This window comes from Pan paniscus, chromosome 5 (genome assembly GCF_029289425.2).
Source record: "Pan paniscus chromosome 5, NHGRI_mPanPan1-v2.0_pri, whole genome shotgun sequence".
Taxonomy (NCBI): Eukaryota; Metazoa; Chordata; class Mammalia; order Primates; family Hominidae; genus Pan; species Pan paniscus.
The window spans coordinates 32,343,879-32,367,499 of NC_073254.2; the positions used below are offsets into that span (position 1 = coordinate 32,343,879).

The 23,621-nt window shown below is 41.4% G+C and overlaps 1 protein-coding gene across 4 annotated transcripts in view; it reads right to left on the bottom strand.

Annotated features, from left to right (window-relative positions):
- NUP153 (nucleoporin 153) overlaps positions 1-23,621 on the bottom strand; it is a 92,654-nt gene that overhangs the window by 63,574 nt on the left and 5,459 nt on the right. For all 4 annotated transcript variants that reach the window (XM_008976775.6, XM_063604757.1, XM_003823178.7 and 1 more), the window contains exon 2: positions 10,199-10,421. In XM_008976775.6, the coding sequence (XP_008975023.3) occupies positions 10,199-10,421 (223 nt within the window). The remainder of the gene's footprint in view (positions 1-10,198; positions 10,422-23,621) is intronic.

Genomic DNA, 23,621 nt, shown 5'->3' on the forward strand with positions numbered 1-23,621 from the left:
TTGGAGGTCTCAAGCTTTCTGATTTTAAAACTTAATACAAAAGTACAGTAATGAAAACAATGTGGCACTGGTGAGAGAGAACAGGAGGTGGGAGGTAGTTTCTCCTTCACTTATATATTTTTTTCTTCTCTTCACAAAATCCACAAGACTACCTCGCTGATGTTACACATGCTAATCCTGAGGCTTTAGTCACACAAAGAAAACAGCCATTCTTCGGTGCTCTCATAATAGGTAACCATACCTTTTAAAGAATTCCAGGAATTGCTCTTAGGATATCCAAAATCAAACCAAGGTTGCAGAGTCCACCTCAGGAAGGAATGCGAAATAACTGATTTACAGCATTGTTGCCACCGGCCAGACCACTACTCAAGGTAATCATCGCAACCAGATATGCTGCCTTGCGTACCCTACCCTGCAGGTGCTTTGCCCAGCCCAGCCTGCATACCTTACCCCATGTCAATTCCTGCGCTTTGCCTAATAAAAAAAATTCCTACTGGCTTTTTCCGGGAAGCCAGGAAGAGGATCCTTGAGCCTCACCTCCACTGTTTCCCTTGCGCTCAAGCACAAGCCCTGAAATAAAAGTCCTGTCTGGGAAATCTGCTTGGCTCCGTGTTAATTTCCATTACATGGGAAACCAAAGAGCCTGTGGTCTGTAATATTGTAATAAAGACAGACAATATAGACCATGGACGTGAACACAGGGCCCAGAAATAAACTACCATATATGATCAAACGATCTTCAACAAGGATTTCAAGACCACTCAATGGGAAAAGGACAGTCTCTTCATTAAATGGTTTTGGAAAACTGGATATCCACATGAAAAAGAATGAACCCTTATCTTGAACCATATACAAAAATTAACTCTAAATGGATTAAAGACCAAAGTATAACACCCAAAACTATAAAAATTTTAGAAGAAAACAATTTCAGGACATGAGATTTGACAATGATTTATCAGATACGACACTAAAAGCACAGGACACAGAAGCAAAAACAGACAAACAGGACTACATCAAATGTAAAAACTTTTATGCATCAAAGAATGTAATCAACAGAGTAAAAGGTCAACCTACAGGATGGGAGAAAATATCCACAAATTATATATGTGATAAGCGATTAATATCCAGAACATAAAAAGTACTCCAACCCCCAGTGAAAATGGCTTTTATCAAAAAGGCAATAATGGATGCTGGTGAGGATGTAGAGAAAGGAGAATCCTTGTACACTGTTGTTGGTGGGAATATCAATTAGTACAGCTATCATGGAGAACATCATTGAGGTTTCTCACAAAAACTAAAAGTAGAACCACAATATGATCCAACAATCCCACTGCTGGGTATATATCCAAGTTAAAGGAAACTAGTATATCAAAGAGATAATCTGCACTCGCAGCACTATTCACAATAGCCAAGATACGGAATTGACCTAAGTATCCATCCATAAATGAATGGACAAAGAAACTGTGCTACATATACACAATGGAGTATTATTCAGCCATTAAAAAAAAAAAGAATTAAATCTTGTCATTTGCAACAATATAGATGGAACTGCAGAACATCACATTAAGTGAAATACACCAGGCACAAAAAGACAACTATCACATGTTCTCAAATGTGACAGCTTCAAAAAAAAAAAAAAAACGGACTCAAAAGAACTCATGGAGACAGAATAGAATGACGAATACCAGTGGGCAACTCATGGAGACAGAGAATAGAATGACGGTTACCAGAAGGCGGCTCATGCCTGTAATCCTAGCACTTTGGGAGGCCGAGGTGGGCGGATCACAAGGTCAGGAGATCGAGACCATCCTGGCTAACATGGTGAAACCCCGTGTCTACTAAAAATACAAAAAATTAGCCGGGTGTGGTTGCGGGCGCCTGTAGTCCCAGCTACTTGGGAGGCTGAGACAGGAGAGTGGCGTGAACCCAGATGGAGGTTGCAGTGAGCTGAGATCATGCCACTGTACCCCAGCCTGGGCGACAGAGCCAAGAACCTGTCTCAAAACAAAACAAAAATAAAAAACCAGAGATACTGTCTGGGGTTTAGAAATCTGCTGGTATAGGTATTTAAACCAATTAGCATTTACACATAATAAATATTTCAATTTATCTGCAATCAGGATTTACATACACATAGGTTGAAATGTTTCCCAGGGTATCAAGTATTCCAATATTACTGAAGTATATTACACTATGAACATGCTTTTTACTTATCCCATTCTCTCATCCCTGCATCAGTTTCTCCTATAGGAGAAAAGTGATAAGATAATTTTCTAACTCTTGGCAGACATCAACTAAACCTAGTATATACAGAAACCAAAGAGGAAAAAGAAATCCAACACAGGCCAGGTGTGGTGGCTCATCCCTATAATCCCAGCACTTTTAGGAGGCTGAGGCAGGAGGATCACTTAAGGCCAGGAGTTCAAGACCAGCTTGAGCAACATAGTGAGGCCTCACGTCTACTAAAAATTTTTAAAACATAGCTAGGCATGGCAGCACGCTCTTGTAGTCCCAGCTACCTGGGAGGGTGAGGAGGAGAATGTAAAGTGAGTCACACACGTTTTTGGTTTCCCAGTGCATACAAAAGTTATGTTTACACTACACTATAGCCTATTAAGTGTGCAACAGCATTATGACAATAAAAACAACATACCTACTTAAAAAAAAATTGCTAACAAATAACAATCTGCTGAGTCTTTAGAAAGTCATAATCTTTTAGGTGGTGTTAACAGGTCTTTGCCTCAATGTTAATGGCTACTGACTGATCAGGGTGATGAGTAGTGAAGGCTGGGGTGGTTGTAGCAATTTCTTAAAATAAGACAACAATGAAGTTTGCCTCATCGATTGACTATTCCTTTAACGAAAGATTTCTCTGTGGCATGCAATGTTTTTGATAGCATTCTAACTGCAGAATTTTCAAAATGGGAGTCAATCCTCTCAAATTTCGCTGCTGCTTTATCAACTAAGTTTATGTAATATTCTAAATTATTCTGTAATCTTAAAAATGTGCACAGTATCTTCACCAAGAGTAGATTCCAACTCAAGAAACCACTTTTGCCAGGTGTGGTGGCTTACACCTGTAAGCCCAGCACTTCGGGAGGCTGAGGGGTGCAGATCACTAGGTCAGGAGCTCAAGACCATCCTTGCCAACATGGTGAAACCCCATCTCTACTAAAAATACAAAAAATTAGCTGGGTGTGGTGGCACATGCCTGTAGTCCCAGCTACTCGGGAGACCGAGGCAGGAGAATTGCTTTATCGCAGGAGGCTGAAGTTGCAGTGGGCTGAGATTGTGCCACTGCACTCCAGAGTGGGTGACAGAGCAAGACTGTCTCAAAAAAGAAGAAGAAGAAAAAAAGAAACCACTTTCTTTGCGCATCCACAAGAAGCAACTCCTCATCCATTCGAGTTTGAGCATAAGATATTGCAGTAATTCAGTCACATCTTCATACTCCACTTCTAATTTTAGTTCTCTTTCTATTTCCACCACATTTGTAGTTCCTTCCTCCACTGAAGTCCTGAACCCCTCAAAGTTATCCATGGGGGCTGGAATCAACTTTCTCTAAACTCCTATTCATGTTAATATTTGGACCTCCTCCTGTAAATCACAAATGGTTTTTCTCCCCCAAATTAGCCTTGACTTGAAACTCAACAAATGTTCTTAATGTCATCTAGAATGGTGAACCTTTTCCAAAAGGTTTACAATTTACTTTACCCAGATCTATCTGAGGAATGACTATGATAGCTATAGCCATATGAAAGGTATTTCTTAAATAATGAGACTGGAAAGTCAAAATGCCTCCTTGATCCATGGGCTGCAGAATGGACATTGTATTATCAAGCATCAGAACAACATTAATCTCTATGCACATCTCATTAGAGCTCTTGGGTGACCAGATGCATTGTTAATGAGCAGTGTTGTTTTGAAAATAATCGTTTTGTCCCCAAGCAAGAGGTCTCAACAACGGGCTTAAAATGTTCAGTAAACCATGCTGTAAATAGATGTGTTGTCATCCAGGTTTTGTTGTTTCAATTACACAGCACAGGCAGAGTAGATTTAGCATAATTCTTAGGAGCCCTAGGATCTTTGATATGGTAAATATGCATTGGCTTCAACTTACACTCACCAGTTGCATTAACCCCTAATAAGAGAGTTAGCCTATCCTTTGATGCCAGGCATTGATGTCTCTTCTCTGGCTATCAAAATCCTAGATGGTATCTTCTTCCAACAGCGGGCCATGTTTCATCTGAAAATATGTTGTTTAGTGTAGTCATCTGATAGTTTAGATGTTTGTCCCTCCAAATCCTATGTTGAAATTTGATCCCCAATGTTGGAAGTGGGGTCAAATGGGAAGTCTTTGGGTCATGGGGGCAGATTCCTCATGAATGGCTTGGTACCCTACCCAAGGTAGTGGGTTCACATGATATTTGGTTGTTAAAATAGTCTGGGACCTCCTTACTCTTGCTCCCTTCTCCCTCCATGTGACTGATATGCCTGCTCCCACTCTGCCTTCTGCCATGAGTAAAACCTTGAGACCACACTAAAAGCCAAGCAGATGCTGGTGCCATGCCCACACAGTTTGCAGAACCATGAGCCAAATAAGCCTCTTTTCTTTATAAATTACCCAGTCTCAAGTATTCCTTTATAGAATGCAAAATGGACTAATAAACCACCTTTGTCAGTGCTCTTAGCTAAATCTTCTGGATAACTTATTGCAGCTCCTACATCAGCACTTGTTGCTTCACCTTGCCCTTTTATGTTACAGAGACAGATTCTTTCCCTAAACCTCATGAATAAATCTCTGCTGGCTTCCAGCTTTTCTCCTGCAGCTTTATCATCTCCCTCAGACTTCACAGAACTGAAGGGAGTTAGGGCTTGCTCTGGATTACACTTTGGCTTAAGGGAATTTTGTAGCTAGTTTGATCTTCTATCTAAACCACTCAAACTTTCTACACATAAGCAACTGGCTGCTTTGCTTTCCTATTATCCTTTGTGTGTTTACTAGAGCAGCACTTTTAATTTCCATCAATATCTTTTCCTTTGCATTCACGAGTTGGCTAACTGGTGCAAGAGGCCTAGCTTCAGGCCTGTCTCAGCTGTCCACATGCCTTCCTCACTAAACTTACATACTTACAGCTTTTGGATAAAAGACGGGGAACTCTGATTTCCACTTGAACACTTAGAGGCCACTGTAAGGTTACTAATTAGCCTAATTTCAATACTGTCAGAGAATAGGGAGGCCCAGAAAGAGGGAGAAAAAAGGGGAATAGCCAGTTGGTGGAGCAGCTGGAACACACACAACATTTACTGATTAAGTTCATCATCTTATATGGGTGTGGCTCGTGGCACCCCAAAACAATTACAATAGTAATACCAAAGAGCACTGATCACCATGATAGATACATAATTTAAAAGTTTGAAATACTGCAAGAATTACCAAAATGTGACAGACATGTTAGCGTATGCTAGTGGAAAAATGGCACTGATCAACTTTCTTGACATGGGATTGCCACAAACTCAATTTGTAAAAAATGCAGTATGTGCAAAGTGCAATAAAATATGTATTTATAAAATTAATATTTAGTAAACAACTAAATTTATTTAGGACTGCCATATGTTAGCTTTCCAGAATCTGACACTACTTCAGCAGCAGATATATAGTCATGTGCCACATAAGAACAGTCAACTAGTTGGGAGCGGTGGCTCACGCCTGTAATCCCAACACTTTGGGAGGCTGAGGCAGGTGGATCATGAGGTCAGGAGATCAAAACCATCCTGGCTAACACGGAGAAACCCCGTCTTTACTAAAAATACAAAAAAAATTAGCCGGGCCTGGTGGCGGGCACCTGCAGTCCCAGCTACTTGGGAGGCTGAGGCAGGAGAATGGCGTGAACCCGGGAGGCGGAGCTTGCAGTGAGCCGAGATCAAGCCACTGCACTCCAGCCTGGGCAACAGAGCAAGACTCCGTCTCAAAAAAAAAAAAAAACAAAAAACTGTTATATAAACAGTTGTCCCATAAGATTATGAAGAAGCTGAAAAATCTGTATTCCCTAGTGACATCACAGCCATCCTAAGGCCTTAGTGCAATGCATTACTCAGGAGTCTGCAGTTATGCTGATGTAAATAAACTCAGTGTTACCAGTCATATAAAACTAGAGCAAATACATTTATGTACTCTATAGAATACTATACTTGGTAATGATAATAAATGACTATGTAACTGTTTTATGTACTTAACTATACCTTTTATCACTAGAGTATACTCCTTCCACTTACATTAAAAAAAAAATTGACTCACAGGTGGTGGCTCACACCTGTAATCTCAGCACTTTGGGAGGCCAAGGCAGGAGGCTCACTTGAGACCAGTTGAAGCCCAGCCTAAGCAACAGAGTTTGACCTCGTCTCCACAAAAAAATTTAAAAAATTAGCTGGGCGTGGTAGCACACGCCTATAGTCCCAACTACTTGGGAGGCTGAGGTGGGAGGATCGCTTGAGCCTGGAAGGTTGAGGTTGCAGTGAGCCATGATGGTGCCACTGCACTCCAGCCTGGGTAACAGAATGAGATCTTGTCTTTAACAAAAAAAAAAAAAGAAAGAAAGAAAAAGTCAACTGTAAACAGCCTTAGGTAAGTCCTTCTGGAAGTATTCCAGAAGAAGGCATTGTTATCATAGGAGATGATAGCTCCATGGATGTTACTGCCCCTGAAGAGTATCCAGTGCGACAAGATGTGGGGTTAGAAAGCCATGATATTGCTGATACTGACTTTATGTAGGGCTAGGTTAATGTGCGCATGTCTTAATTGTTAACAAAACTTTTTTTTGTTTCTTTTTTTTTTTGAGACGGAGTCTCGCTCTGTCGCCCAGGCTGGAGTGCAGTGGCGCGATCTCGGCTCACTGCAAGCTCCGCCTCCCGGGTTCATGCCATTATCCTGCCTCAGCCTCTGGAGTAGCTGGGACTACAGGCATGTGCCACCATGCCTGGCTAATTTTTTGTATTTTTAGTAGAGACGGGGTCTCACCATGTTAGCCAGGATGGTCTCAATCTCCTGACCTCATGATCCACCCACCTCGGCCTCCCAAAGTTCTGGGATTAACAAAGTTTTAAAAGTTAAGAAAAAAAAACAGTACTATAGAAAAAAGCTTAGAGAGTAAGGACATTAAAAATATTTTTGTGCAGCTATATAATCTGTTTATGTTTAAAGCTAACTGTTTTAACAAGAGTAAAAAAGTTTTTTACATTTCAAAAATGTATATCTTATTTATAAAGATACAGTAAGCGAAGGTTTATTGTTGAAGAAAAATCTTTTAGTAAATTATAGCCTAAGTGTACAGTGTTTATAAAGTTTACAGTACTGTACAATAATGTTCTAGGCCTTCAGATTCACTCACCACTCACTGACTCACCCAGAGCAGCTTCCAGTCCTGTAAGCTTCATTTAGGATTAAGTATCCTAAACAAGCATACCATTTTTTATCTCTTATATCATATGTACCTTTTCTATGCTTAGATATGTTCAGATACACAAATATTCACTATTATAATTGCCTACAGTATTCAGCACAGTAACAGGCTGTGCAGGTTTGCAATCTAGGAACAGGCTACAGCCTAGGTAAGAGTAGGCTAAGTTAGTATGAGTATACACTATGATATTTGCAGTGACAAAACTGCCTAACAATGTATTTCTCAGAACGTATCCCCATAGTTAAGCAACACATAACTGTTTTGAGAATGCACTGTCAAATTTAAGTGTAATTACTTCACAGAGTAAATATAACTGTAATTTCTGTTATATCTAGTAAGATCTATATTCATCTTATTGGGGAGTTTAAGTCACACTCTTATGTGACTGCAGGTATTAATAAGTAGACAAAGGTCAAGGCAGACTGTAAGAACTGTCTGGCCAACGTGGTGAAACCCTGACTCTACTAAAAAATACAAAAAATTAGCCAGGCGTGGTGGCAGGTGCCTTGTAATCCCGGCTACTCAGGAGGCTGAGGCAGAAGAAATGCTTGAATCCGGGAAGCGGGGGTTGCAGTGACCTGAGATCGCACCACTGCACTCCAGCCTAGACAACAGAGTGAAACTCCATCTCAAAAAAACAAAACGAAAACAAACAAGAAAAAAAACCAAGAACTGACCGGGACTTACAAGGTTTAAGATAGCAGGATTCAGATCTAAGACAAGCATGAGGTAGAAAAATGCTATCAAGTTTTTGAAGCAGGCCAGGTACAGTGGCTCGCACCTGTAACCCTAAGCACTTTGGGAGGCCAAGGCAGGCAGATCGCTTCAGCTCAGGAGTCCAGTCTGGGCAAAATGGTGAAACCCCATCTCCACTTTAAAAAAAAAAAAAAATTAGCCAGGCCTGGTGATCCACACCAGTAGTCCCAGTTACTTGGGGGGCTGAGGTGGGAAGATCACTTGAGCCTGGGAGGTGGAGGTTGCAGTGAGCTGAGATTGTGCCACTGCACTCCAGCCTGTGAGACAGAGTGAGACCTTGGCTCAAAAAAAGAAAATAAAAAAATTTTTTAAAAGTTTTTGAAGTAGATATCAAAATGCTGCCCACAACTTGCTTCTAAATACATCAGGTGAGTTGGGGGTAGGAAGGTAGGGAAATAGGTGTGCGAATAGAGTATAAACAAGATCAGCCGTGACTTGATTATTGTTGAAGCTCAGTAATGGGGAGCCGGGGGCGGGCGGCGGGGGAGGGGGGCGGGGAGTGGGGGGTGTCATTGTACTATCCTCTTTATTTCTCTAGGTTTAAAAAATTTCCATAATAAAGTTTAGAAGTTATACACAAACGTGTGTATAATATACATGTAACAGAAAATCTTCCTTATACATTTAATAATATAATGAATAAAATCAGTTTGAGTTGACCTTGGCATAAATTCATCCTGCTATTTTCATGAAAATACAAATATACATAAACTGTACAGAGAATAAGAAACTCTCCATGTCTTTCACACCTAAATTCTTGAAGTTAGTTAATCCTTACAAATATGCTCATTAGGATAGAAAAGATCATTTCTATAGCTATCTTAGAAAAGACAGTCACTGTGGATATACTAGAACTCTCTAACCAAAAGGAAACAAATCTCATAACCAGGAAACAGAGGGGGGAAAACAGAAAAAGAAAAGCCAGAGTCCCTTTCACTGGCCAGAAAAGAAAATAACACAGAGGCAGTCAGCTTAGAGATCTACCAGATAAAACCTCAAGATGGCTGCTGGTAATATATTTAAAAGCAATCTTGAAAAGTACAGACATTAAAACTTAAGTTACTCTAATAAAAGTAAGTGAACATTCAAAGAATACATCTAGTTGAACATTACTAAGAAAAATTAGATTTGCCATTTCTCTAAAATAAAAACCATTCTTTCAGGGCCATTTCATTATCGCTATTTTTTACTATGGACAAATCAGGCAGGGAGATGTTACTAAGTACACCAAAATTAACAGGGCATACAACCAAATCAATTATTTATTTGAGACTTTAACATAGGGCTACAAAAAGTTTTGTAATTATGTATTTCAAAACATGTAGTGAAAGAAAAAATGTATATACTGAAAGAAACATACACTGAGAGATAAATTGGGCTTCATCGAAAGTTAAAATATGTGCTTTAAAGGACAGGATTGGCTGGGCACGGTGGCTCACGCCTGTAATCTCAGCACTTTGGAAGGCTGAGGCGGGTGGATCATGAGGTCAGGAGATCGAGACCATCCTGGCTAACACGGTGAAACCCCGTCTCTATAAAAAATACAAAAAAAAAAATTAGCTAGGTGTGGTGGCAGGCACCTGTAGTCCCAGCTACTTGGGAGGCTGAGGCAGGAGAATGGCATGAATTCGGGAGGCGGAGCTTGCGGTGAGCAGAGATCACACCCTGCACTCCAGCCTGGGCCACAGAACGAGACTCTCTCTCAAAAAACAAAAAAAAGAAAGAAAAAAAGAAAAAGAAAAGAAAATTAAAACCCAAAATCCAACATCAGAGCTTGCACTCTTAACTGATATAGTTTATCAACCTTCCTTAATAAATAAAACACTGATAAATAAAAAAGACATCCAATTTGAACCTGATTATCATCCTCTTCCCACATGGTTTAGGTACCGCCTGATTAGATTTACCATAACTAGGTAGTGTCTTCAAAATTAGGGCATGAAAACCTATCATTCATGACAAAATATTCACATTTTACTTACCTTCTGTATTACTGACTGCTGGCTCAGGTGTGATTCTCCCATCAGTAATATTAGAGCTCTCCTCATCGGCATATATCAGATGGTCCTCTTTATTTTCTGGCCAGCGTGGAACCTCGCTTGTGTCTGTTGAACAGCTGCATACATCTTCATTCTTGTTGAAGTATCTTTGTAGCCACCCTGGCACAATATTCTTAACAGATTCTGTAACCCTGCTAAGAATGCCCTGTTGAGAGAAAAAACATATGATGACAGTTTTAGAAATTTATCTTTTTAAAATAAGTACCTACTCACTGAAAGCCAGGCCAAGCAAAACACAATGGTGTCCAACAAGTTTGCCAAAATTCAGTTACTACAGTTACTGCTAACATAATGGTTTTTACAAATTCTACAGATGTGAAATTCTTTCTTTCTTCTATATGCATACATAAGGCAATAATTGTCCCAAATGGCTGCATTATTCTAATCCTTAAAAAAACCCCAAAAGGCCATCAAATACTCAATGTCGATTTTAGATTTATTAATATGTAATACATGTTTTAATCTCAGAGAAAAGGCATCCATTTTTTCCCAGTATGTTAAAACATAAACAATACTTTCAATAGCTTTCTCAAGCAATTATTTTACTGCACATGCTTTAAGATAAATAAAAATTCAGACAACGAGAAATACGAGAGTTAAAAAAAAAAAATACAGGAACTAAAACAATCTGGCCAAGCGAGGTGGCTCATGCCTGTAATCCTAGCACTTTGGGGGACTGAGGTGGGCAGATCACCTGAGGTCGGGAGTTCAAGACCAGCCTGACCAACATGGAGAAACCCCATCTCTACTAAAAATACAAAAAATTAGCAGGGCATGGTGGCGCATGCCTATAATCCCAGCTACTCAGGAGGCTGAGGCAGGAGAATCACTTATATCCAGGAGACAGAGGTTACAGGGAGCCCAGACTGCGCCATGGCACTCTAGCCCGGGCAACAAGGGCAAAACTCCATCTCAAAAAACAAAACAAAACAAATAAACAAAAAAAAACAAGTAATCCGACAAAAATAAACTCAAGAAACAATCTAAAATCTTTTCTGATGTTGAAATTTCACTACAGCAAATGTTGGCTTAAAATCTCAGTGATTAATTTTATTACAGTAACTTCTTTTTTTTTTTTTTGAGACGGAGTTTCACTCTTGTTGCCCAGGCTGGAGTGCAACGGTGCGATCTCGGCCCACCACAACCTCCGCCTCCTGGGTTCAACGGATTCTCCTGCCTCAGCCTCCCAATTAGCTGGAATTACACCACACCCAGCTAATTTTGTATTTTTAGTAGAGACGGGGTTTCTCCATGTTGGTCAGGCTGGTCTCGAACTCCCGACCTCAGGTGATCCGCCCACCTCTGCCTCCCAAAGTGCTGGGATTACAAGCATGAGCCACCGTGCCCAGCTATTATGGTAACTTTTAAAAGAAAGGGAAAGTAATGTGGTATAATAGCTTTCACTATTATTTTTATTGTAGTTTAGCTATGTGCTAGACACTATTCTAAGCAACTTATACATATTATTTAGTTTAATCCTCACCATAACTTTATGAACTAATATCCCCACCTTATGGATAAGACAAACAATGAAGTTAAATAACTTGCCCAAAGTAGAAACACAACTACCACAGTATATTTAAGACAGAGTAAAAGTATGGGCTTTGGGCTCACGCCTGTAATCTCAGCACTTTGGGAGGCCGAGGTAAGTGGATCACGAGGTCAGGAGATTGAGACCATCCCGGCTAACACGGTGAAACCCCGTCTCTACTAAAAATACAAAAAATTACCCGGGCGTGGTGGCGGACGCATGTAGTCCCAGCTACTCGGGAGGCTGAGGCAGGAGAATGGCGTGAACCCGGGTGGTGTAGCTTGCAGTGAGCCGAATGTGCAGTAAAATAATTGCTTGAGAAAGCTTGCAGTGAGCCGAGATCTCCTGGGTGACAGAGCGAGACTCCGTCTCAAAAAAAAAAAGTATGGGCTTTGGGATTGCCAGGACCTAGGGTAAAATTTGAGGACCTCCCTGTACTTTGATTTACTCTAGGTAAAATAACACTGCCTCCTATTATTTATAGTAATTATAACGAAAATCAAATGAAATAATGTGAAGGCATGTATCAATTTACAAGGTATAACAGAAACATACTGAAAACTTTTTTACTAACAAGGAAAAAAGCTGGCAATAAACTGGGGTAAGGTAACCAATTTTAGGCAACAATTTATTTCACGAAGCAGATTTAGTAGGATTTCAAAGAAAGAGTCAAAGAAAGGAAAAAAATGACTCAGTAGGTACAGAAAACAATAAAATCAAGGCAGAATATATAAATCTACCTAGAAGGGAAACTCAAGACAGAGGCCTTAAAATATCCTGCCAACAAAAAAAATGGAAGACATTTCTGATACAGGCACTTGAATAGTAATTTCCTTACTATGTGAAAAGGTAGCCGGGCGCGGTGGCTCATGCCTGTAATCCCAGCACTTTGGGAGGCCGAGGTGGGTGGATCGTGAGATCAGGAGTTCAAGACCAGCCTGACCAATATGATGAAACCCCGCCTCTACTAAAAATACAAAAAAAATTAGCCGGGTGTGGTGGTGTGCATCTGTAATCCCAGCTACTCAGGAGGCTGAGGCAGGAGAATTGCTTGGAACTGGCAGATGGAGGTTGCAGTGAGCTAAGATCACGCCATTGCACTCCAGCCTGGGCAACAGAGCGAAAGCAAGACTCTCCGTCTCAAGAAAAAAAAAGGAAAGGTATAGGTAACAACTGGGAAGCATGTAATTATTCTTCCATGTATTGTGCAAATTTTCAATAGATCTACAAGTAAGCTCTCTATCAAACACATGAAGCTAAGTTCTAGAACACTAACTACTGAACAACACCAATTCACTGTTCCCCTTTTCTTTGCTAATATTACACAGTATTAGTTACTATGGAAAGAAAGCCTATATACCTATATCCAATATTTAATATTTGTAAAAACACACCTAATACTAGTTACTTATCCCATTTCCATACTTCAAGACTTGAAAGTGTTTAAAAGCTATAATACAGTTTAAGACAGACTTAAGGCTGGGCGTGGTGGCTCACGCCTGTAATCTCAGCACTTTGGGAGGCCGAGTCTGGTGGATCACTTGAGGCCAGGAGCTGGAGACCAGCCTGGCCAACATGGCAAAACCCCGTATCTACTAAAAATACAAAAATTAGCCAGGCATGATGGTGCATGCCTGTAATCCCATGAGGCAGGAGAATCGCTTGAACGTGGGAGGCAGACGTTACAGTGAGCCAAGATCGGGCCATTGCACTCCAGCCTGGGTGACACAGCGAGACTCCAGCTCAGAAAAACAAAAAAAGACTTAAAAACAAAGACATACTTGATATAGGTGACAGGCTAGCTAAAGCACTATAGCAAGAATTTTTTTTTTCCAGAGACCTGTGTCATACCAGGTAGAGTGCAATGGCACGTGATCATGGCCCACTGCAGCCTCAACTCCTGGCCTCTCATCTCAGCCTTCCAAGTAGCCAGACTACAGGCCGACTACCACATCCAGCTATAGCAATTCTAGAATTTAATGTAGATATAAAAATTTTTTTGTGGACTTCAAGTAAGGTGTTTAGCTACTAAACGTATCAGAGATTCCTGTGATCCCTATCCACCTGGAAGGCAAGTATAGAACAACTTTAAATTGGCGCCACCCTCACTCATAGATCCCTCATGTGGCAACACCTCATGTGGCAACATTAGGTATCTTCAAAAACAATTGGAAAACAAAACTGGTCAAAGTGGATATAATAAAGCTCACTCACTAAAATACATGAACTTAGATTACAGACCTATTTTCTATACTAAAATTTAACCAACTTAACTAGTCTCAGCCCAGAAGAGCTTAATACAGGAACAGTGAGACAGAGACATTACTAGTGGCACAGTGAATGACAGCATGAGGAGTAAAAAGGAATGCAGGCTATATTAGCTACAACTGTAGCACAGGCCTGTAGTCTTAGCTACTTGGGAGGCTGAGACAGGAGAATCACTTGAGCCTAGGAATTCAAGGTTGCAGTCAGCTATGACTGTACCACTGCGCTCCTGCCTGGGTGACAGAGACCCTGTTTCTAAAAACAAAAACAAAGACAAAAAGAAAGGAGGGAGGATGGGAAGAAGGAAGGAAAATAATAAAATGGACCTGGAACCAGTATGAAGGAACAAACATCCTTGCGTTTCCATACCCTAATATACCTTTGTAGGTTAAATGACCCTAAGTCATTAAGAAAAAGTTAAATTAAGCTTAATATAATTGAGTGGTCCTCAAAGTGTGATCCCTTTTTAGCAGTATTATCAGCATCATCCCAGGTCCTTCTCCAGCCCTTAGTAGGATAATCTCCAGAGGTAGGTCCCACCTGTTTTATCAAGCCCTCTGAAGTGATTCTAATATTGGAAATCAGATACATTTCAGGAAATTAAGATACATTTTAGAGAAGCCCCTCCAAAACAGATGAATAAAATTGTGCATTCTTGAAAGGCTTAATCTTCAGTTATCTAGAAAATATACATGTGGAGCACTAGTCAGACAATATTTAAGATTATAATGAAAATATTCTAAAGTGAATCAGGTAAACAAATCTTACAGACCATTTTAGACTGTGCTAAATACATACAGTTCATAAAATTGTTTTCCTAGTGTTTCCCAAACTTTAGCCATGATTTTCACCTGTACTGTTTTTCTCTGAATCCACTCACTTGGATTTAAAGTTTTTCTTTAAGTCTACTCACTTTTCTTAAAATTTAGCTTTTTCCTACACACACACACACACACACACACACACATAAAATCACAGATTTGATGCTGTGCTGGTATCCACTTGCCCTTTTCTCAGCCCATTTTTTATAGGCTGTTTCTATGGACTGCACTACCAACTGGTTTCTGGTAAGACTGCCCCATGAGAGATATTAGACAACACTAGATATTAGAGAATGGGAGTAAAGAGAAGTCTTTTTTTGTGCTCCTCCCTGCTTAAATCTTGCTCCATCTCCAAAACTACCACTCCAGCACCCCTCCACTCCAGTTACAGCATTTCTTCCCTTTATTCTTCCAGTCCTAGAGAAGGTAGCAGCGTTCTGCTATTAGTCTCTGGGTATCTTGCTATCCTGTATTTATTCCATTAACCACCAGCATATCTCTAAGTAGACCCTTCTTAAAGATACTTCCTTTGAGGCCGGGCACAGTGGCTCACGCCTGTAATCCCAGCACTTTGGGAGGCCGAAGTGGGCAGATCACTTGAAGTCAGGAGCTGAGACCAGCCTGGCCAACATGGTGAAACCCCAGCACTACTAAAAATACAAAAATTAGCTGGGTGTGGTGGCACACTCCTGTAATCCCAGCTACTAGGAAGGCTGAGGCAGAAAAAACGCTTGAACCCGGGAGGCAGAGGTTGCAGTGAGCTGAGATCGTGCCACTGCACTCCAGCCTGTAATCCCAGCACTCCCAAAGTGCACCACCACCGCGCCTGGCCTAATACTTCTCTAGTAGAAATTTGCATGGCCTCTTTACTTTTTCAGGTCTTTGCTTATATAATAGGACACCCATCTCATTTTGCTTCCCCAGCTTTATTTTTTATTAAAAATTTTTTTCTATATTTTTTTCAAAATTGGGTATCCCATTCCACCTACTTTATTGATAGCACTGGATCACCATATTATATGTTTATGCGTTACATATTATGTTTACTTGTTTCCTTGTCTTCCTAACTTAGAACATAAGCTCCAAGAAGGCAGGAACTTGTTCACTGCTGTATCCTCTGTATTTAATGCTTGACATGTGGTATGTGATCAGTAAGTATTGATTGAATGAAGAATAGTAATGTTTGCCTTTACCTCCATGAGTTAGTATAGATTCTAAAATATTCACCAGGATAAAGACCCTTTTCTGGTCCATTTATGTACTGTTTTACAGAGATGAAGGTTGGGATAAAAAAATAAAGGATAGGAGCTGGGCCCGGTGGCTCACGCCTGTAATCCCAGCACTTCCGGAGGCCGACGCGGGCTGATTACCTGAGGTCAAGAGTTCAAGACCAGCCTGGCCAACATGGTGAAACCCTGTCTCTACAGAAATACAAAATTCAGCTGGGCATGATGGTGATGCCTGTAATCCTAGCTACTCAGGAGGCTGAGGGGGAAGAATCGCTTGAACCTGGGAGGCGGAGGTTGCAGTGAGCCAAGATCGTGCCACTGCACTCCAGCCTGAGTGACAGAGCAAGACTCCGTCTCACAAAAAAGAAAAGAAAAGAAAAAGAAATAAAGGATGGGGCTGGGGCCACGGTGGCTTACTCCTATAAGCCCAGCACTTTGGGAGGCTGAAGCGGGAGAATCACGAGGTCAGAAGTTCAAGACCAGCCTGGCCAACATAGTGAAACCCCGTCTCTACTAAAAATAAAAAAAAAGTAGCCGGGCATGGTGGTGGGCACCTGTAGACCCAGCTACTTGGAAGGCTGAGGTAGGAGAATCGCTTGAACCCAGGAGGCAGAGGTTGCAGTGAGCAGAGTTCACGCCACTGCACTCCAGCCTGAGCAACAAAGCGAGACTCTGTCTCAAGAAAAAAAAAAAAAAAGAGAGAGAGAGTGGGAAGTACTACGGACTGAACGAACAAAAAGGTGCTAAGACCCAAATACAGGCGTGTCCTCGGATCATGCAATTCAAAGCTTCTGGTAACCTTATCAATAAATGCTAAATCTAGTAAAACTTAAAATAGCTTTAAATCTCGCAAAATTCCCTTTAAATTGTGTGCATACCCATGTGTGACAATCTGTGTAATCTTTAGTTCTGTAGTTTATATATCTAGTCACTTATAAAAGGACTAAAACAGTGGTTCTCAAAGTGTAGTTCTCAGATCAGCAGCATTGGTGTAGCCTATGAGCTCGTTAGAAAGGCAAATTTATTTTAATAAGCTCTTGAATTTGATTCTTCTGCAAATTAATGTTTGAGAACCACTATACTGAAACCATCAAAAACTCAGTGACCTGTTATTCTAATTAAGGCCTTGGTATACACAACCATGATTATAAGCTTAACTACAATAGAATTTTACCTAAAAGACCACCATTTTAATTAGTATCTTATTGTCTACCAAACACATATTTATAAACATCTTTTTAATATCAACTCTGAAAAATCAATGAGAAGTTAACATAAAAGCCGACCTTCGAGTTGATTTCCACCGTTAAAGACTTACACAGAATATGTGTTTATGATGCACAGCCAACTATAAGACATTAGAAATTTTTTAAAAACTACTACGGAAAAGAAATATTATGCACAGTACTGGAAAGGAGACTATCAAGAGTTAACAGGGGGCTGGGCACGGTGGCTCACGCCTGTAATCCCAGCACTTCAGGAGGCCAAGGCGGGCGGATCATGAGGTCAGGAGATCGAGACCATCCTGGCTAACACGGTGAAACCCTGTCTCTACTAAAAATACAAAAAATTAGCTGGACATGGTGGCGGGCACCTGTAGTCCCAGCTTCTCAGGAGGCTGAGGCAGGAGAATGGTGTGAACCCGGAAGGTGGAGCTTGCAGTGAGCTGAGATTGCGCCGCTGCACTCCAGCCTGGGTGACAGAGTGAGACTCCGTCTCAAAAAAAAAAAAAGAAAAAGAAAATACTGAAACAATTTTTTGAAAATAAAATGAAGTTGATGTTCCAGTTGATCGTGCCATTGCACTCCAGCCTGGGTGACAAGAGTGAAACTGTCTCAAAACAAACCAACCAACCAACTCCAAAAAAGTTAAGGGACCCTGCCTACCAAACAGATCTGGAGAGGTACCTCCTTGACTGGCAGTTTTTTAAAAGAGTTTTGAAGTACTAAAGACTTCAGCCACTAACAAATAAGAGTAAAAAGAGTCTGACAAGAGGAAAAATGGTTTTCTTACGGAAGAAAAGGTTCCTTTGACCTTACTACCAAGGAAGGCCCAATGTAACCCACCTATGTTTTCAGGAGTTCTTGAGAGAAGAGTTCTTCAGGTCTTTACAGGAAATAAGCAGGCATGAGGGAAATAAGCTTTCTGTATGGACCTGAAGAGTGCTTTAAGATTTAAAAACAAGGCCAGGCACGGTGGCTCACGCCTGTAATCCCAGCACTTTGAGAGGCCGAGGCGGGTGGATGACAAGGTCAGGAGATCGAGACCATCCTGGCTAACATGGTGAAACCCCGTCTCTATTAAAAATATAAAAAATTAGCCAGGTGTGGTGGTGGATGCCTGTAGTCCCAGCTACTCGGGAGGCTGAGGCAGGAGAATGGCGTGAACCCGGCAGGCGGAGCTTGCAGTGAGCCAACATCGCGCCACTGCACTCCAACCTGGGCCACAGAGCGAGACTCCATCTCAAAAAAATAAAATAAAAAAAAAAATAAATAAATAAAATCTTAAAAAACAGCCAGGTGCAGTAGCTTACATCTGTAATCCCAGCACATTGGGAGGCCGAGGTGGGCAGATCACTTGAGGTCAGGAGTTTGAGACCAGCCTGACCAACATGGTGAAATACTATTTCTACTAAAACTACAAAAATTAGCTGGCGGGTGGTGTGCGCCTGTAATCCCAGCTACCCAGGAGGCTGAGGCAGGAGAATCACTTGAACCTGGGAGACGGAGGTTGCAGTGAGCCCAGATCACACCACTGCACTCCAGCCTGGGCTACAGAGCAAGACTCCGTCTCAAAAAAAAAAATTAATCTTAAAAAATACTCTGTGACCCTAAAGCAAAGTCTACACTTCATAATCATAAATAATAAATTTAAGTTCAAGGATTAAAGGAGTGAATTTTAGAATGTGAACTGGCTAAATCCACTGGGTATTCTCTCTCCAAGAAAGAAGGGTTCTTCATTTGGCAAAACATGTCAAAAATGCCACTGAGATTTAGACTAATTAAAAATTCAATCTGGGGATTAGAATTCAATACTACATACATATCAGGAACATTCAACGTATAAGGTACTGTGAATACATTAGCTTTTCAAATTATATTTAACCTGAGTTGAAGGATTAATGAGCTGGGCGCAGTGGCTCATGCCTGTAATCCCAGCACTTTGGGAAGCTGAGGCAGACAGGTCACCTGAGGTCAGGAGTTCAAGACAAGCCTGGCCAACATGGTGAAACCCTGTCTCCATTAAAAAATGCAAAAATTAGCCAGGCGTGGTGGCAGGCACCTGTAATCCCAGCTACTTGAGAGGCTGAGGGAGGGAGAATTGCTTGAACCCAGGAGGCAGAGGTTGCAGTGAGCCGAGATCACATCACTGCACTCCAGCCTGGGCGACTGAGCGAGACTCCATCTCAAAAAAAAGGATTAATGAAAGGCAGCTGGGGTGGGGGAAGGCTATTCTATAACACTAACTCAGAACTCACTTGTAATTAACGACATTCTTTTCTTATAAACCTTTTCACATGAATAACCAGAGGCATCTTTTCAGTATGGCCAACTCCTTGTCATTCCTATATATCCTTCCTTCCTTCTATACAAAGCTCTTTTCTTCCTACTAGTTTTCTTGACTTCAGTTCTGTTCAACTCCCTTTTCTTCACATTATCCTTAGCAGTGTTCAGATTATAAAATCTCCTTTCTCAAATAATTTCACTGGATCTTTAACTATAAATATCAAATGCAGTCCATCATCAGTTTTAAGGTTCTGGAATCTTATTCTCCCAGGGAGCAGGTTTTTAATTCTTCAGCTAGAAAAATACTTTAAATGGCTAGAGGACTTGGACTGATTGGATAGGGTAAACTTCGCTGCTGAATGGCATAGGCTTATAAAATACAACCAATAATGTCTTAGATTTGGATGTTAAATTCAGATTATTGAAACTAGATTCAGGTCCAAGCACCGTGGCTCACGCCTGTAATCTCAGTGCTTTGGAGGCCAAGGCAGGGGTTCTGCTTCAGTCCAGGAGTTGGAGACCAGCATGGGGAACATGGCGAAACCCTGTCTCTACCGAAAAAATACAAAAATTAGCTGGGAGCAGCCGGGCGTGGTGGCTCACGCCTGTAACCCCAGCACTTTGGGAGGCCGAGGTGGGCGGATCACAAGGTCAGGAGATTGAGACCATCCTGGCTAACATGGTGAAACCCCATCTCTACTAAGAATACAAAAAATTAGCGGGGCGTGGTGGTGGGCACCTGTAGTCCCAGCTACTTGGGAGGCTGAGGCAGGAGAATGGCGTGAACCCAGGAGGCAGAGCTTGCAGTGAGCCGAGATCGCGCCACTACACTCCAGCTTGGGCCACAGAGCGAGACTCCGTCTCAAAAAAAAAAAAAAAAAAAAAAGACCTGGGAGCCTGAAGCAGGAGAATCACTTGAATCCCGGGGGGGGGGCGGAGGTTGCAGTGAGCCAAGATCGTGCCATTGCACTCCAGCCTGGGCAACAGAGTGACACTGTCTTAAAAAAAAAAAAGAAAACTCAATAAAAGCTCACAGTAGTTAAACTCACTAAAAGTTTCCTACAAGATACTATCACACTTTTTCTCATGTAACATGTTTGAAAATTGGGAGTAAGAGTTTGTTTCTTAAATCACACTAAGAAAAAGATACGCAAAATCAAGCAAACTGAAATATCTATAGATAGAAAAGGCATCCTATCATCCTGTTTCTGACAGTAAATTGTATGTGTCAGCAAGACTTGAAACCAAGCTTCCCAACACAGAAGAATCTTTTAAAAATATATTACAACCATGAAGATAAGCCAAATAGCTACAGATAATTTTTTTTTTTTTAATACAAGCTAGCTGGGCGTGGTGGCTCAAGCCTGTAATCCCAACACTTTGGGAGGCTGAGGCAGGCGGATCACGAGGTCAGGACTTCAAGACCAGCCTGGCCAACATGGTGAAACCCCGTCCCTACTAAAGATGTAAAAAATTAGCCAGGAATAATGGTGCGTGCTACTCCAAAGGCTGAGGCATGAGAATCACTTGAACCTGGCAGGCGGAGGTTACAGTGAGCCGAAATCGCACCATTGCACTTCAGCCTGGGTGACAGGGCGAGACTCGTCTCAAAAAAAAAAAAAAAAAAAACAAGATAATTACAATCTTTGCAATAATACTCTGTGCCTAATGAAAATGGTTTTGGCCGGGCAAGGTGGCTCACGCCTGTAATCCCAGCACTTTGGGAAGCCGAGGAGGGCAGATCACTTGAGGTCAGAAGTTTGAGACCACCACACCAACATGGTGAAACCCCGTGTCTACTAAAAATACAAAAATAGCCAGGCGTGGTGGCACACACCTGTAACCCCAGCTACTCAGGAGGCTGAAGCAGGAGAATCCCTTGAGCCTGGGAGGCGGAGACTGCAGTGAGCCAAGATCACACCATGGCACTCCAGCCTGGGTGACAGAGCTAGATTCTGTCTCAAAAAAAAAGAAAAGTAAACAGTTTTAATTAGTGACATCAGACTACAATTTTTATTTTACTTCAAACTAAGATATCTGCCTTGTCAGGGACTTCCCAGAAAATGGATACAGCAAGTGGACTTTTTTTGTCACTTATTAGAAAAAGTAAATTAATATAATACCACACAAAACCTCTCATCACAAACAAGACCTACTTTGCATTAAACAATTTAATACATGCAAGTATTGAATTTAGTCACCTAAAGGAAAAAAAACTTCTGATAAGAAGCAGGAAAATTCAGAGACAATATGAAGACCCTAAATCAGGAGACTAATTTGAGTAATAATAAAACTCTGGTCTCCCACAAACAAAAAGACCCTAAATCAAACAGTTCTATTTAATTTCAAATTTCAATTGCATATATATAATAAGGACTCAATTTTTAATAACTCCTTACCTATATACATATGCCAGGTCCTGTTCTAAAATCTTCACTTGTCCCATTTAACCTCCACAACAATTTTCACTTTACAGATGAGTAAATTAACTTGTCCAAGTCCAGGCAGAACAGGGATCCAAACTCAGGCTGACTCCATTACACTAAAATGTTTTCCTAACAACTATCCTATCAACTATCCAATCCTATCAATGTTTCCATTTCTATTCCCACTGATTATATTAAGCATCTAGGATAAAGCAAATAAGGATAAAAGTTAAAAACTTGGTGACTTCTGGAATCATTTAAATATTCGACCTCTAAATATCCCTCCTTTTCAAATCTGAGAACACTCCAGCTATCAGATACCAGGCAGGACATACTTATTTGGGACAGAGTATCACAAAGAAGCTACCAAAACAAATAAAAACAATACTATCATATAAACCATGGTATAGCAAACCATGACCTGTGGGCTGGGCCAAATTCAGACCTTGGTCTTTTTTCATACAAGCTAAGAATGGTTTTTACATTTGCTAAAGGACTGTTAAAAACAAAACAAAGGACACTTTACCACAGCAAAGCCTAAAAATTTACTATCTGTGTCCCTTTCAGAAAAAGTTTACTGACCCCTGATCTAAGCTACTGATAAAGAGGTTTCCTTCCCCTTTTTAAAAATAGCTAAGCAGTGGCTAATGCCTGTAATCCCAGCACTTCGGGAGGCCAAGGCAGGTGGATGGATCACTTGAGGTCGGGAGATCGAGACCAGCCTGACCAACATGGAGAAACCCCATCTCTACTAAAAATACAAAATTAGCTGGGAGTGGTGGCGCATGCCTGTAATTCCAGCTACTTGGGAGGCTGAAGCAGGAGAGTTGCTTGAACCCGGGAGGCGGAGGTTGCAGTGAGCCAAGATGGTGCCGTTGCACTCCAGCCTGGGCAACAAGAGCGAAACTCTGTCTAAAAAAAAAAAAAAAGCTAAATGCGCCAGGTGCAGTGGCTCATGCTTATAATCCCAGCACTTTGAGAGGCCGAGGAGGCCAGACCACGTGGTGAGTAGTTCGAGACCAGCCTGGCCAACACTTGGTGAAACCCAGTCTCTATTAAAAATACAAAAATTAGGCCGAGTGTGGTAGCTCACACCCGTAATCCCAGCACTTTGGGAGGCCAAGGCAGGTGGATCAGGAAGTCAGGAGTTCAAGAACAGCTTGGCCAAGATGGTGAAACCCTGTCTCTACTAAAAATACAAAAATTAGCCAGGTGTGGTGGTAGGTGCCTATAATCCCAGCTACTCGGGAGGCTGAGGCAGAGAACTGCTTGAATCCGGGAGGCGGAGGTGGCAGTGAGCCGAGGTCGCACCATTGCACTCCAGCCTGGGTGACAGAACAAGACTCCATCTCAAAAAAAAAAAAAATACAAAAATTAGCTAGGTGTGGTGGCCTGCGCCTGTAATCCCAGCTACTCAAGAGCTGAGGCAGGAGAGCTGCTTGAACTCGGGAGGCAGAGGTTGCAGTGAGCCAAGATTGTGCCACTGCACTCCAGCCTGGGCAACAGAGCAAGACTCTGTCTCGGGGGGGAGAAAAAAAAGCTAAATGCAGGAACTGACCTGTAAGAC